This window comes from Nothoprocta perdicaria, unplaced genomic scaffold, assembly GCF_003342845.1.
Source record: "Nothoprocta perdicaria isolate Ctin4 unplaced genomic scaffold, notPer1 scaffold_28, whole genome shotgun sequence".
In the NCBI taxonomy this organism is placed as follows: Eukaryota; Metazoa; Chordata; class Aves; order Tinamiformes; family Tinamidae; genus Nothoprocta; species Nothoprocta perdicaria.
The window spans coordinates 1,483,256-1,495,135 of NW_020455510.1; the positions used below are offsets into that span (position 1 = coordinate 1,483,256).

Genomic DNA, 11,880 nt, shown 5'->3' on the forward strand with positions numbered 1-11,880 from the left:
GCCGCGGGCCGTTAACGGCCGCCGCGGGGCGCGCTGGGGCCGCGCGGGGCGGGCGGCGCCGCCGCGTGCTGGGCAGCGCGGGGCGTTCGCGGCGGGGATCCCTGCTGCCGTGGCACCGGGGCCGCGTTTTCCTGGAAATCACGTGTGTCCCGGGGAAGCGCCTCCCTGCCGCCCCGCCCCGTCCCGTTCCATCCCGTCCCGCCGCCCGCGCGCGTCCCCATTCCCGGCGCCGCGCCCGTGCGAGCCAACGGTGTCTCCCGATCCGCGCAGGGCAAAGCGCCGTGCCGCGCGGCGCTCCCGAGCGGCTGCCGCCATGCGCTGGAGCGGGAGCCGGAGCCGGAGCCCGCGCCGCGGCCCGGCCCGTTCGCGGCGGACGCCGGCGCCTGGGACGTTGTCAAGGCCACGCAGTAAGTGCGCGACCCGTCCCCGCGTTGCTGTGGGGAGCGGGCGCAGCGCGCCGCGTGCTGCCCTCAGCCGGGGCTCGAAAGGGCCGCGGGAGGCCCCTGGAAGCGGTTTTAATGCTAAACAGCGTGCACGCTCCAGCAATCAAATCCAATTCGTCGTAAGGGGTAAAAATATTCTGTATATCAGGGCTAGCTTCAATGCTTTTTGTGAGCCGTGTAATGCAATGTGGAATTTTGCTCCAGGAGGAGCTGTGGGGTGAGGCTTGCTAAGGTGTCCTTAAGTATGTGATGTTCGTATATATGAGATTTCTTTTAAACAACTGAACTATAAATAAATCCACTATCTTTTTCCTGTCTCATGTTAGGTATGGATTACTAGAGCGATGCAAGGAGCTGGTAGAAGCGGGATACGATGTGCGGCAACCGGACAAGGAAAACGTGACTCTGCTTCACTGGGCAGCAATAAACAACAGGCAGGAGCTGGCCAGGCAAGTGCTGAGGCCTCGCGAACAGTAGTTCACAATTAGAGCAATCAGTAAAAACAGCACAGGAGTTCTGCTTCGCTTAATTACGGTCACCATTTTTGATTGCTTTTTAAAACAAATGGGATATGCTGCTTTAGAGGAAAAAGTTCCAAGTTGTAGCCCCATTACCTTTGTGAAAACGTCACTGAAAGGTGAAGGTACCACTGTTCGTTTTCTTTGTGGAGTTCTGTAGTACAAAAATTAATTGGACTTTCTTGTTTTGTTTAGCAGAAATTCAAACTGGTGTTAGAAGTGCCTTGCTAGTTACTGCTTTTTGTTTTGTGGTTTGTTTTTTTTTTTTTTTCAGAGCACCATTCTTTACTGCAGAATGTTCTTGCAGATTTACTTCTTTAGTGAAAGTTTCTTGATCACAATCTATTTACTCCTGGAGCAGTGTTACCCTTAGTATAATGTTTTATTATGTGGCTATTATTAATCTTGCTGTGCTGTTCTTGCAGGTTTTATATTTCCAAAGGTGCGGTAGTGGATCAGCTCGGTGGAGATCTCAATTCGACTCCCCTTCACTGGGCCGTTAGGTATGCTGCTTACTGCTGCCAGGTGTACATTTGTTAGCTGCACCAGCRTAAGGTATTTGGTTGCTCAAGAGCATGAAGATGTTTTTGTCCTTCTGCTCCAGCCACGTTAGCTTTTCTTCTCGGAATATGTATAGCAGGCACCCAAAACACGGGGTATCCCTTTCCAAGCAGTAGGAGTTGCTGGGGCCTGGGTGTGCTGGATGGCTCTTATCTACCCTTCTRCATATTTGTGCGCGTAGACCATCTCTTCAGCATGGTATAGTTTAAAACACTATAGTTCTGGCTTCACAAAGACACAACTTGAGTAAAGTGATCAGAAGAGCAAAGTAGTGTTTATCTACTTAGCTGGAAAATTCTATTTTCTAAAAAAATCYATTAGCTGGAAATCCTTTTTGAGTGAAAATTCTCACTTGAGCAGGGGTTTCTTTGGGCTGCCTTGGTCTACTGCATAACAAAGACATATCTAAGAAAGAATGCCAACAGGTGAAGTTATTGACCCTTCACTATGTTCTAAGTTACTGCTTTGGCTTGGCTTGTATTATAGATGTATGTGACCTAGGGTAAGGTTTTACTTTTGTAAAAGTAATTTTGTGGATAAAAATAAAAGGTTTGGAAAACTTTTTAAAATATATATGTGCGTATATATATTTAAAGTGTATCTTTTTCAAAAAATTGCTAAGGCAGCTTTCATTAAGATTTCCAGTTTTTKGTTTGTTTGTTTGTTTTTCCTCATCTGCATAGTTTCCCTTCACATGCYTTTACAGGCAAGGACACCTGCCTATGGTCGTTTTGCTGTTGAAGAGTGGAGCAGATGCCAGCCTCATTGACGGGGAAGGATTCAGTGGCATTCATTTGGCAGTGCTGTTTCAACACATTCCTGTTATAGCTTACCTCATATCTAAAGGCCAGGTATGTTGCTGGTGTCCCAAGGGCTGTTTTCTACTTAAGAGCAGCTGCCTGTGTATGCAAATACAGACACTGTTTGCTTTATTTCCTATTTGACAAGCAGGTGTTTGGCAAGTATTTCCCTGGGCCTTAAGTCTAGAGATCCTTAATCATTTTTATTCTTTTTGTTATATTGTCATCYCTATACAGCTCACGGTGTCTGAGCACAGTGCTTAGGCTATGCAGATTTGTTATGTAGTATAAATCATATACACCATGGAGTATTTATTGCTTATATTCATCACTAGGAATCAGTGCAGTTGCCCCTAGCTGAAGTCTATAGAATAGAGGGTCAAACTAATTTTTTTTTTTTTTTTACATCTGATTTTTAATGAGAAATTTTAATTTTTGCTTATTTTACCTTACACACACTGTAATTAATATATGCTTAGGTTACATCTGAAGTAGGCAGAACTGACAAGTGTAACATTTGCTAAAAAATGCTTTCTGAAGTATATTCTATGGGCAGAAAAGGAAATTTGGTTAGTGCAGTTCCCTTGAATACCCTTAGTAGAAGCCTCTCAGCATCTTCTGAAGGAAATGACAGGCAGGCCCCACAGAAGGCAAATATTTTAAGTGAATGCTTGTTTCTTGCATGATGTCCTGTGGTTTCTTTTCTCCAGTGAAGCTAAGCCAGTTCTGTTGTTGAGAGTCTGGCTGTGTGTGTGTCTGTTGTCTCTGAATGTCAGAAATTGCCATTAATCATCATTTTATATGTATATATGCTTAGAGTGTAGACACAACAGACTTCAATGGACAAACACCTCTAATGATATCGGCACAGAAAGCAATTGGGTAAGTAGTGGATAACTCTAAAAGAGTCTTGTATTATTGTACCTAGACATTAGATGAAGAAAAAAATATATATTGTTTTTGAAAAATTTGTTAAACTGGTATTTCTTTCCCTTTTAGTCATACTAAGACATGTATTATTTCAGAGATTAGWAAGTCTGAAGCACCTAAGTGGATATAATAAAAAAAGACAAAAGGTTTTAATAAAAGTTTAGGTAGGCAGCTGGAATGGCTGCAGCACACCTGTTCTTCTAGAGGTGAAAATACATGGTGCTTGTCACAGTAAAGTACATTATAATAATGGAGTGTTTAAAGCTTACAGCCAGTGTTGTATAAAGTTACAAACTGCCCAAATGCCTCTTATCTGTTGAARTGATGAGATGGTATAGTCTAGAAAAAAACTTCAGGCAAGTCCTGATCTTGAAGCTTGAACATATTGTTGATGAGCTTGTTCTGAGAGAAGGCATTTTGTATCTGCAGTTATTTCAGAGTTCAAATCTTTTTTTTTTTTTCTTTTTTTTTTTCTTATTTGTCTTTTAACAAAAACAGCAATCTGCACTGGATTCTTTAACTTTTATACTTGGTTTCCCTCTAGGCCAGAGCCTACAAGGTTCCTCTTGAAGTTTAATCCTTCTCTCAATGCTGTAGACAACGTTCGAAAGAACACGGCATTGCACTGGGCAGTAACATCTGGGAATATTAGTGCTGTGGATCTGTTGCTGGAAGCTGGTGCTAGCATGGACATAAGAAACGGCAAGGTGCAATTTCACTCCTGGTATTTCATCACATCTGATATTATAAAGTTAATTTGCAGAACAGTCTTAGTGTTCTCCTTTAAATACTTGATATCCAAGTGACCGGTAGTGACCAGTAACTGGTATTCTTACTTTTTGTCAAAAGGAGTTAGAACTTTTCTGGTGTGTAGCACAAAGGATGCATAGAAACTCTGCAGCATTCATCCAGTGAACAGCCAAGCCTTTTGCTCGCTGTGGACATAACCAGTGTTTCCTTCTCAGATGCTGCTGTTACAAAGGTAAATATTTGTGTGTTAAATACATAAAGAAACAAGCACTTGTTTTTACTGTTCTAGGGGGAGACGCCGCTTGACCTTGCTCGTGAAGCTCAAAATCACTTCATTGTTTACATGCTGACTGAGGAAGAAAGAACAAGAAGCAGAAAAAACAGCAGGTTACTGAGAATAATAGAGAAATATGAGGTAACTTTGGGAGGAAAACTATTAGAAATAAAGCTACGGCATTATATGTTTAGAATAATATATAACATCCCTCTTGTGTAACAGCACAGGCTACCTCTAAGGTTTTCAAAATTGGGCACATAGAAATCAATCTGTAATCATGTACGTGTGGGGTATCTATGAGTCTCTGTGGTGGTTTGTTATGTTACTTTGTGTTTTCTGTCAGTATCCTTCATTGTTTTATCACCTGAATACTTTGGAAGTAAAGCTTACTTGAAGGTTTCCTTATTTTTAACAATAATTTAACAATTGTTTTAATAGATTCTCCTGCTGTTGGCATCTTCCTTGACGTTGATGTGGGTCATAGGATATGTAATGGACTTAAGTTCTGATTCGTGGCTTTTGAAAGGGAGTCTGCTTTTCTTGATACTCTTTGGAATGACTCTGTTTGTGAGGTTTGTAAACTTTTCTCTCTGTACGTGTGTTTATTTGCCCCGGATGCCATATTTGACATCTGATGCAATATTTTTTTCAAAGTTTATAATTTCATTTGGTCTGTAAAATAATTTTTGAAAATAGTTGATACTTCTGTGACGGGTTTATTTTTATATATATGTAAATAGATCATTTTCAGAATGACACTAGAAACCCATCACTTTCAGGTGTGTGAAACAAGTTTATCAACACTGAAATCTTGAGGAAAAACAAGTATTACTAAGACTGTTAAATAACTTTTATGTTAAAGAGATTTTTACTGAAGATCTGCACCTGGTGCTCATTGAGGTATCCATTCACAATGCTTAAAATTGTGCTTTATCTCATTTTTATTGTCTTGGTTTGTGACACAGTATAGGTTTTTAATGAACTATTCCSTCTCTCTGTTACTCAGACTTGTCAGCATTATCCCAAGCTATTCTTCAGGTTTTCTGCTTGCTTCTATGGTTATCTTAAAAATTGAAATGACAATACTACTTGTGTGTAGTGCTAAAGACAGAGATTCTGTCTTACAGAGATTCTGTCTTTAGCACACTGCTGCAGAATTCTGATATTTAAGGTTACACCGCAGCAGAGCACTCTTCAGGGTTTTTTGGTTTTGCTTTGGTATTCCTTCACCTGTTTGACTAAACAATCTACTTGAGCAGCAGCTTTTAATTGCTTGAAGGTATCCTGAGTAAAGGTTTTAAGATAAATTTTTCTTCTGTGGTGTTAAGTTTTAAATAAAATCTTTTTTTTTTTTTTTTTTAATCTTTCAGGCGATTTGTGGGGCTCAGGAATCTAAGATATCTTCCTACAGCTTTTTTGCTAAGTTCAGTGTTTTGGATGTGTGTGACCTGGTTTGTCTGGTTCCTGCCTGATATCCTTTATGCTTGGGGAATGGGATAAGACTCTACTTACAGTTCCTAATGAACATAAACCCAGTCATACAAATAGTAATCATCAGTCCCAAGTAATTTCATGAGACTACAAAAATCTGTTAAGATTTGCTTTACTTTTTTGGGTAGGAGGTTAAATAATCTTGAGTTATAAAGTTGTAGATAGWCTAAATAAATATGCCTTCTTTTGTCTTTATGCTTACATTAGTATAAGACAAACAACCTGGAGGTTAAGTACTCGATTTTAAGAGTTAGTCTCAGTATCCTGGCTCTGTGATTCCTGAGATGGAGTCTGTACCTGGGCTATTTCTGAGGCACCTGAGCTCTCAAGTTAGGAGGTTAGAGCTAACCATCTTGACCAGGTTTCTTCTCTCTTTCACCAGATTTATGAGCGTCTGTCTTTCACAGAGTGCAAGTTCTGTGTCTAATGACTATATATGCTCAGTTCTGTATAAACAAGCAGCTTAACATTTATGATTTAGCTGTTAAGTGTCCAAAGGTAAAAGTCTGCACCCAGCTAGCGAGGGTGGCAGGGAGCTTTATTGCAGTACAGGCTCAAATCAGCTGTAAAAGSCCTCTCCCCAGAGCTGAAGATAGAATATTCAGCCTCTCTGATAGATGGCCTCCGAGGAACAGAGAAAATACTGCCGTCAAAATCATCCTTTTCCTTTTTGTACGTTGCTTGAGTAGGTATGATTTGTCTACCGAATAGTGGTGATGTGTTACRTAAGTATATGTTCCTTAATCTAAATACTGAATGTAGCTGACACAGTTCTCCAAGTTACTGTTATGTTCAGCATAGGGGGTCTACTTTATTATTTCTATAAAACCTGGAGAACTGATCCTGGATACATTAAGATTTCAGAGGAAGATAAAAAAGAGGTAGGTAATTCCTTATAACAAATGGAAGGGCTCACCTGTTGCAACATGCGTTTGCTCTTGGTTAGTTGGTTTGCCACCTTATGTTTCTTTGCCAAATCTGCAGGCAGTGAAATGCTATTTTCTTTTAAAGAGTTCTTAGCTCTGTCATGAAACAGCAGAGATTGTGAATAATTCTTCCTCTCGGTGCTTGTCTCCTCTCCTTCTTCATCCCGCTGTTGTCTCCTTCCTGCGTCTTCTCGTTGAAATGTGAGCCTCAGCTAAACATCCCACAGACCCACCCCACTGATGCTGTCTGTGATGTTACGTCAGGTAGAAATTCACTTCAACATAACTGTTCTGTGTGATTTTCACTGCAGCTGTCTAAACATAGTGAGATTCACAATTCTACAATTCTTCATGCTCATAAGCTATCCTAAGTGCTGGAAATGTTTTAAATTTTGTTGGGTGCTTTGAAGTTGTGTCCTGGGGTTTGACTTCTGTAACACGTGGGCTTTTGTAGTTGTGGCAAAAACTCATGGCCAAACAACTGCAGACAAGTTAATGTCTGGTGTACCCCAGRCATTCCCAACCCGGGTATTGTGGACAGTGTCTGTTGGGGATCTCTCTTTGCTCTCCATGGGGTTGCATTTCTCGAGGTTGCAAGGGAGAGGAAACCGAAATTTTAGTCTATTCAGTGTTGTCACAGGACTAGTAAATATTGCAGATACTGGCTATCCAGTACTGATAAAGTAATGCTAAATACAGCCTCTCTCCTCATCTCTCAGAGGCCTGGCTGCCTGTACAAKAGAGATCTTGTATCTTAATACCATCCTATTTTTTAAGACCATTACATTAACATTATTAATTTTGGCACCATAAAGCCTTTTTTAATCTTTTTCTAAATACTGCATAAATAAAATTGTATTAGTCCATACCATGGCTTGTTTTTCATGAACCTTTTCTCTGTCCATAAATAGCAAGTACTTTTCATGCTGGTGCTTGGCACTTGCTGCTTAACATGTGCAAATGGCSTAATGTTAAAGGGAAGTCCTCACAGCGCCCCTGAACTGTGTCCTGACCACAGCTGCGAGTGACTGCCTTTGTCTTGCAGAACATYGTCGCTCTCGCGGAGGCAGGTTGCTTGGACTCCAGGACATTTTGCACCTCCTGTCTTGTAAGTGAGCTCTTCATGATTATGCTTTGTTTTATTTTGCTTTGTTTTTAACCTGGCTTTTACTCAGTACAGTAATTTAAGAAAAAAGCCTTTTCTTCCTTTATTTTCATGTAGGTATTGCATGGAAAGTGTGTTATAGTTTGGTTATATATTCTCCCCCCGCCCCTTAGAGGGTGTCAGAACCAGCGTCATGAGGCCGTGGCTACTTTTGCTCTGACCTTATTGTTCCTGCTCTGCTAGGTTAAGAAGCCCTTGAGATCTATACATTGCCTTGCCTGTGATGCCTGCATTGCCAGATACGATCAGCATTCTCTATGGTTTGGCCAGTGCATAGGTGAGGATTTTGTTTTATCAAATGGGAAATACCATGTATTAGAAGAGTTGCAGTGCTAGTGTTTATGGCCTGAGAGAGAGAGCAAACCTGATTAAAAAAAAAAAAAAAAAAAAAAAAGGTGGTTGATATTGAAGGGTTCTCCCTAGTAAATGTGGAGAGTAACTAGTTAATTGGCAGAAAGACAGACAACCAAAATGGTTAATGGGGTGGAATGGCTGCCTTAAAAGCCTAGGACTCCTGTTTTGAGTGAAGAAGGAAGAGAGGAGGAAAAGACTGAGACTCAAAATTGTTGAAAGTGATAGTTAAAGTGAATGTAAAAYTGTTAAAACTGTAAAAATTCTATTTTTTTTCTTTCCTCAAAAGAAAAAGAATATCTTCATATAACAGTTTTTCTGGCAGAAGTCTCTGTTTTTTTTTATGAATGTTTTATGAATGTTTGCAATTCGGAAGAAAACAGAGGTGAAACAAGTTGTAACAGATTTTTTTCAGTCATGCAAAGCAGCTGTCCTGTGTTTAACAAGAGCTGTGGTAGCAGAATCCAGTCTTTTGTACCGAAAACCATCAAAGGCMTGGGCTGAGGAAGGGATACGTTCTCTTAGGCTTTATAAAGAATAATCCTGCCCAATAAATTGGGATGGTAACAGGAGCAAGTTCAGAAAGAAAGTAGCTTTGTCAGCCTTTGTCAACYAATGCAGATACTCTAAAATAAAAAACGTCAGCGTTTTCTTTTCCTTGCACCAATACAGGCGTTGGCAACCATCGTTATTACGTATCGTTCCTGTTTTTCCTATCTTTGACTGGTGTCTGGCTGCTTTATGGAACTCTTCTGTGTATGTATTCATAAATTTATTTTAACTTTGCTTTCTGTCTATATTCAACCCTTGCAAAAACTTCTTTTTGTTGGTAACACATTGAAAACCTTGAAAAGAGAACTGCACRCTCATTAGTAAATCCAAAATGTTTGAGGGAAATTATAAGTATTTGCCTTAAAACCATGAATAAGTATGAAGCCAAAATTCCAGAGGCTTGATGATGAAAGATGATGATTAAGTGTCACTAAATAACTTTATTTAAATACCATACCTARCCAGTGCCTTAAGTGCTTGTTGAGTGAATCACAAAATATAGTGGAAAAATTATGTAGAATAGCAAGCAGTCAAATATATAGTATATTAAACAYGATATTTTTAGAGCATGTTCCCTCATAATCCCATGTGCAAGTATTTGTTCTCTTCTTAACGAGTCTGTATTAAAAATATAATTAGCTATTTGTGTTGTTTATTAGACTGGTCAAACCACTGCGCAGCAAGTTATCGTGAAGATGGGGCCTGGACTTACTTCACCCAGCTCGTGTATTGCTCCCCGTGGGTTTTCTACATCTTCACACTAGCCTGTTTCCATACCATGTGGGCTTCACGGCTGCTCATTACTCAGCTTTACCAGGTACTGTTTCCTTTACTTTGTGTTCCCCTCTTAAGGAACAATCAAATAARAGTATTTCCCTAGGTGAATTACTGCTGCAGGGATCCTTCTTTCCTTATCAAATTAATGGCATGTCTGGAGGCATATTCAGAATCCTAAGGCAATCCTTTGAGTTTTGCAGGTTCTTGTGCACTTACTGTTCTCTGTAAATTTGGATCACAGTCAGAAGTCATTCTTGTAACTGAGTTCTTGTTTTACTGTTCATCAAAAATCCCACACCTGTGAGAAAGAAAGAAAGGAAAAAAAAAAAAGAAAAAAAGGTATTTGAAGGAAAGAAATTTTGACTAATAGAACTGGTGTTAGTGTCCAAAAATACAGTATAAGTGCTCTGCCCATGCCAGTTATTTCTGAATTGGAAATTCTATAGCAGAGCCCATATGAAGTACCCTTGCTGCAGTAGCTTTTATCCTGCTAAGGAGTGTCCAGCTTCCCTGAGTTGATTTCTTCTGTTGTTTTGCTCAGAGAGAGCTTGGCTAGGCAAGGAAGATTGAAAAGAGCTGGCTTAAAACATCTGGGAGGAAACCTGTTTTCAGAAAGATATGTCTTTTGGACGTACCTTAAGCATATTGAGCTAGAGACTTGTTTTACATCTTGGATTTCTTTTAAAAAAAGAAATTGTATGTGAATATTCAATATGTATTGCTGTCAAATACATTGGAATAACGTCTTGGGGGAGAGGGAAGGATCTAGTTAGGATCCTAGAATTACCTACTGTGTCTTGTGCATACAGTAATTTGTAAATGTACAAGCCAACATTCAGTGAAGTAACCATGCAACCATTTACAAAGGCTTAGAGGATCATATTGATCAAAAAAAAAATAAAAGTGGATAGCTAAGCAAAAATGCTGAAGCTAACCATAAATCCGAATGTGCAACTCCCGTGACAGATGACATGGAATTAAGAAAACATTGAAGCTGGGGTTGGATTTCTAAAATCTAATTTCTTATTTTTATTTCTTGGCAAGCTATTTAATCTTTTCCAGGGCATGAAATAATTTCTGTGGTAGAACACAGATAAAATCTGAAGGGACAAGTGCTTGAACTGCTCTAGTTGTTTATATTTCTGTAGCTATCCAGGTGCAGTCATCCCATTAAGCTTGCCTTCCCAGTGGAAGTATTACTGTCAGGACTTGCTGGACTCTGTTTCAGTCTAAGCGACATATTTAGAAACACTTTTCTGTGTATGGCGGCAGCAGCCTGTTTGTCAGATGTAACAACCCACTGCCCCTACCTCCCATGGAAATAATAATCTTTAGATTGAAATAGTGGGTACAAATCTTTTGGTGTCGCTGCAGCTTTGGTTTCTGAGGTGTTCGTGTATCTTTCAAGCATTGCTTGTTTCTCTTTCCTGAAGATTGCGTTTCTGGGATTGACCTCCTATGAAAGAATGAACCTCCTGATGCAGAGCAAGTCCTCTAAGCAGCCCATTTCACTCAGGAGAACTCCATACAAGTGAGTGTTGGTGAAGATTATACAAGTCTCGAGTACTAGTTTGTGTCTAGAGAGAGAAGAAAATCCATGGACCCCTTTCTGACTTGTAGAGAAACTGGTACCAGAGTTTTTGTGTTAGACTAGAAATCCTTCCTTATCCATGTGTTAATAGGTGAGACTTTTACTAAATACTATTGTAAATGTTCGAGTTGAACATTTTTTCCTTGTTAAATGAAATAGAGGTTGAAAGACCCACCAAAAGGAATAATGCTGACTAGAGGAGAACTATTCTAATGTTACTTCAAGAGCTGTCTTGTCATGGTCAGCACTGTACCTTAAACGTTGCATCGTGGTGTGAGTGTATCTTTTGTTGCCTGCAGTCTTATTTTGTTAGCTTTATTAATTGCTGTTTTTCTCGTTTCAGCCTTGGATGCTTCCAGAATCTTGCAGACTTTTTTCAGTGCAGATGCCTTGGTATGTTCAAACCCAATCTAATTGATTGGACCAAACAGTACAATCTTCATCTGGCAAAGGAGAGGAATCTTCATTCTGTGTGATGGAAAATATTGCTGAATTTCTAAAACATCAGAGCTGAAYGCTAAATAAAACAGGATATTCTTGAAATCTTTACAAATTCTTCTCCAAGTGGCTTGTTTTAATTATTATTGTTGTTTTAAATAGTAAACTACATTGCATAAGATGCAGTAGGTTTGAATATGAAACAATCATTGTGTGTCTCCAAATTTTATGTGATTGAAATGACACTAAGAATGTATTTTTTATTTGTTTTGCTCTAAGGCAGAGTTTCCAAAYCTTATTGACATCTTTT

At 39.7% G+C, this 11,880-nt stretch overlaps 1 protein-coding gene across 2 annotated transcripts; it reads left to right on the plus strand.

Moving 5' to 3' along the window:
• The first annotated feature begins 351 nt into the window (after positions 1-351).
• ZDHHC13 (zinc finger DHHC-type containing 13) lies at positions 352-11,880 on the plus strand. Of its 2 annotated transcripts, XM_026041226.1 has the most exons (16): positions 352-407; positions 770-892; positions 1,387-1,464; positions 2,229-2,373; positions 3,140-3,204; positions 3,797-3,959; positions 4,292-4,417; positions 4,718-4,851; positions 5,650-5,750; positions 6,524-6,651; positions 7,742-7,804; positions 8,045-8,138; positions 8,885-8,968; positions 9,424-9,581; positions 10,975-11,072; positions 11,476-11,880. In XM_026041226.1, the coding sequence occupies exons 4-16, from the start codon at positions 2,245-2,247 to the stop codon at positions 11,606-11,608; spliced, it is 1,476 nt and encodes a 491-aa protein (XP_025897011.1). In that variant the 5' UTR covers positions 352-407; positions 770-892; positions 1,387-1,464; positions 2,229-2,244; the 3' UTR covers positions 11,609-11,880. The 2 variants fall into 2 exon arrangements, with proteins under 2 accessions (XP_025897011.1, XP_025897010.1); XM_026041225.1 differs by lacking the exons at positions 352-407; positions 770-892 and adding an exon at positions 1,044-1,080.